This window comes from Cyprinodon variegatus, unplaced genomic scaffold (genome assembly GCF_000732505.1).
Source record: "Cyprinodon variegatus isolate N-32 unplaced genomic scaffold, C_variegatus-1.0 Scaffold1105, whole genome shotgun sequence".
In the NCBI taxonomy this organism is placed as follows: Eukaryota; Metazoa; Chordata; class Actinopteri; order Cyprinodontiformes; family Cyprinodontidae; genus Cyprinodon; species Cyprinodon variegatus.
The window spans coordinates 133,310-135,454 of record NW_015151558.1 but is presented as its reverse complement, the minus strand read 5'-3'; the positions used below and the strand labels follow the sequence as shown (position 1 = coordinate 135,454).

At 39.0% G+C, this 2,145-nt stretch overlaps 1 protein-coding gene across 1 annotated transcript in view; it reads left to right on the top strand.

The window, feature by feature from the left end:
* dars (aspartyl-tRNA synthetase) overlaps positions 1-2,145 on the top strand; it is a 53,166-nt gene that overhangs the window by 5,421 nt on the left and 45,600 nt on the right. The window contains exon 2 of the mRNA XM_015400452.1: positions 1,232-1,334. Coding sequence (XP_015255938.1) covers positions 1,232-1,334 — 103 coding nt within the window. The remainder of the gene's footprint in view (positions 1-1,231; positions 1,335-2,145) is intronic.

Below are 2,145 nucleotides of genomic sequence, written 5' to 3'. Positions count from 1 at the left end.
TGTTTACTACTGGTGGTTGGCTTTGGTCGCAGTACCGCCACATTCTGCTCTGGAGTGTACACGCTTGTCTATGAGAAAAAGGAGTAGTGCATGAACCGAACGCAACACACGAAAATTGAACCGAGACAGTCAAACCGAACGGTTCGGACGGTTTTCATAAACCGTTCCATCCCTAATATTTAGGTATATAAACTAAAAAAATGTGCCAACATCAGCATTAATGCCTCTAAGGTTATGTTTGATAAAAAAAAAAAATGTGTTCCTTTCACACTCACTGTTTTTCATGAATTTCTTATAGCAGAACTTTTATTTTTCTTAATATATTGGGGCAAATTGGCGTTTCCTGTTATTACATTGACACTTTTGCCATCAAAATATCCATATTTTTCAAAGTATTTCACTGAGCGCCCTATAAAGGGTTAAATTCTCCGTTTAAAGCTTAAAAGTACCTGAGCCTGTGGTGATTAAACCTCCAGCAAGACAAAAACCCTAAACATTCAACCAGAGCTACAGTGGAACAGTTCAGATCAAAGCTCATCCACTGGTCCACCAATCATTCCGACGTAAATGATATCCAATCCTTTGGAAAACTGTTCTTTACAGGTGGTCACCATCCATTCTGACTGAGGTTTAACCATTTAGCTCAGAATAATAGGTAATCTAGTGTTAAACCAACAGATGCACTCTACCGAGGCACACGTTTTATTTTTTTGCTGTCATGTTTTACTTGGGGTTTGCTGTTGAAGCCAAATCAACAGTTTTATTATATCTCTGTTTGCTATCCTGTTAATACCATTAATCTTTATAATTGTGGACAAACTTTACTTCCTTATCAGCTCAAGTAAATGTTTTTTTTATTGCCTAATAAAGTAAGGCTCCTTCACTTTCAGATAAGATTAATATCTTATAGTGTGCTAATCTGTGTTCTATGCAAACATTTAGAGATTGTCAGTTATTCTATAGTCCCTTCAAAGCTTCGCAGCTGATCTGCCTAATCTCACTCTCTGACATTTGATCCTAAATGCTCTCTCCAAACCCATTCATCCCACCTCCAGCTGTTTTTTGGGGGTAGAACAATGGGATTAAAGGTGGTTCAGACTTTAAAGCTGGAGGTGGTGATGGCTCAGAATTAATTTTCCCAGACGCTCAACTACTTCCTCATGGGATGCAGGAGAAATAGGAAATGGAAGCTGACTTTCATGTTTATGTTGTATGTTTCTTCCTGTTTCAGCGCGACTGAGGAGGAGCAGCACGCTCAGTCAAAGAAAGCCTTAAAGAAACAGCAGAAGGAAGCAGAGAAAGCGGCAAAGAAGGCTGAGAAACAGGCCAAGCTGGTCAGTGTTGTTATTGCATTTTTTTACTGTTTTGATGTTTCACATCCACCTTACAGCTGTTGACAGTGTGACGTGTTATTCTGGTGGGCATTGTGGGCCCAGAGGGTTGGTGAGCCAACGGGGGGGTTAGAGTCTCTATTGTTTTCGTATTCCTGTCATTTTGTGCCATGTTTATGTCCATTCAAACAAAGTGTTGTTTTGTTGTTGAATCATCCTACATCCTACACACTAATCCTCGTATTTCAAGGGTTGTTTATGAAATAGTGTTGAGTTTGAGTCTTTATACAGTAGCCAAACAAGCAAAAACAGCGCTTCGTTGGGCTACTGTATAAAGCCTCGAACTCAACGCTATTTCTGACATTTTGAAGTGAAAAAGCTTCCTGGATGGGAAGCGAAACGTCTTCAAAATTAAAGTCTGGTGGATTATTGATTAACTTTTTGGGAATTTTTCTACACATCCACACCAGTAGCACTGATTGCTTTGGAAACTTCAGTTGCTAAAAGTTGTACTTTTTTTTTATTTTATTTTTTCATACCTTCCTTCTATGTTAATGATGTGGTCATGATGCTGTTGGCTCCCATCACTCCAAGCAGAGACTCCAGCATCCACTATCAAATTTTTTTTCTTACACAAAGCTTTATTGAACCGCTTCTAATGACAAAAAGTATGCTGCTATGTGACATCTAGGTTTTCCATGAACACCTAGATGTCTGGTTGTTCTCACCATCTTTTCTCAGCTCAGTTAACAGGACCAACCTCAGCCGAAATGTTCCTGTAGGACATTATGGTAAATGGCATGTATTTATATAG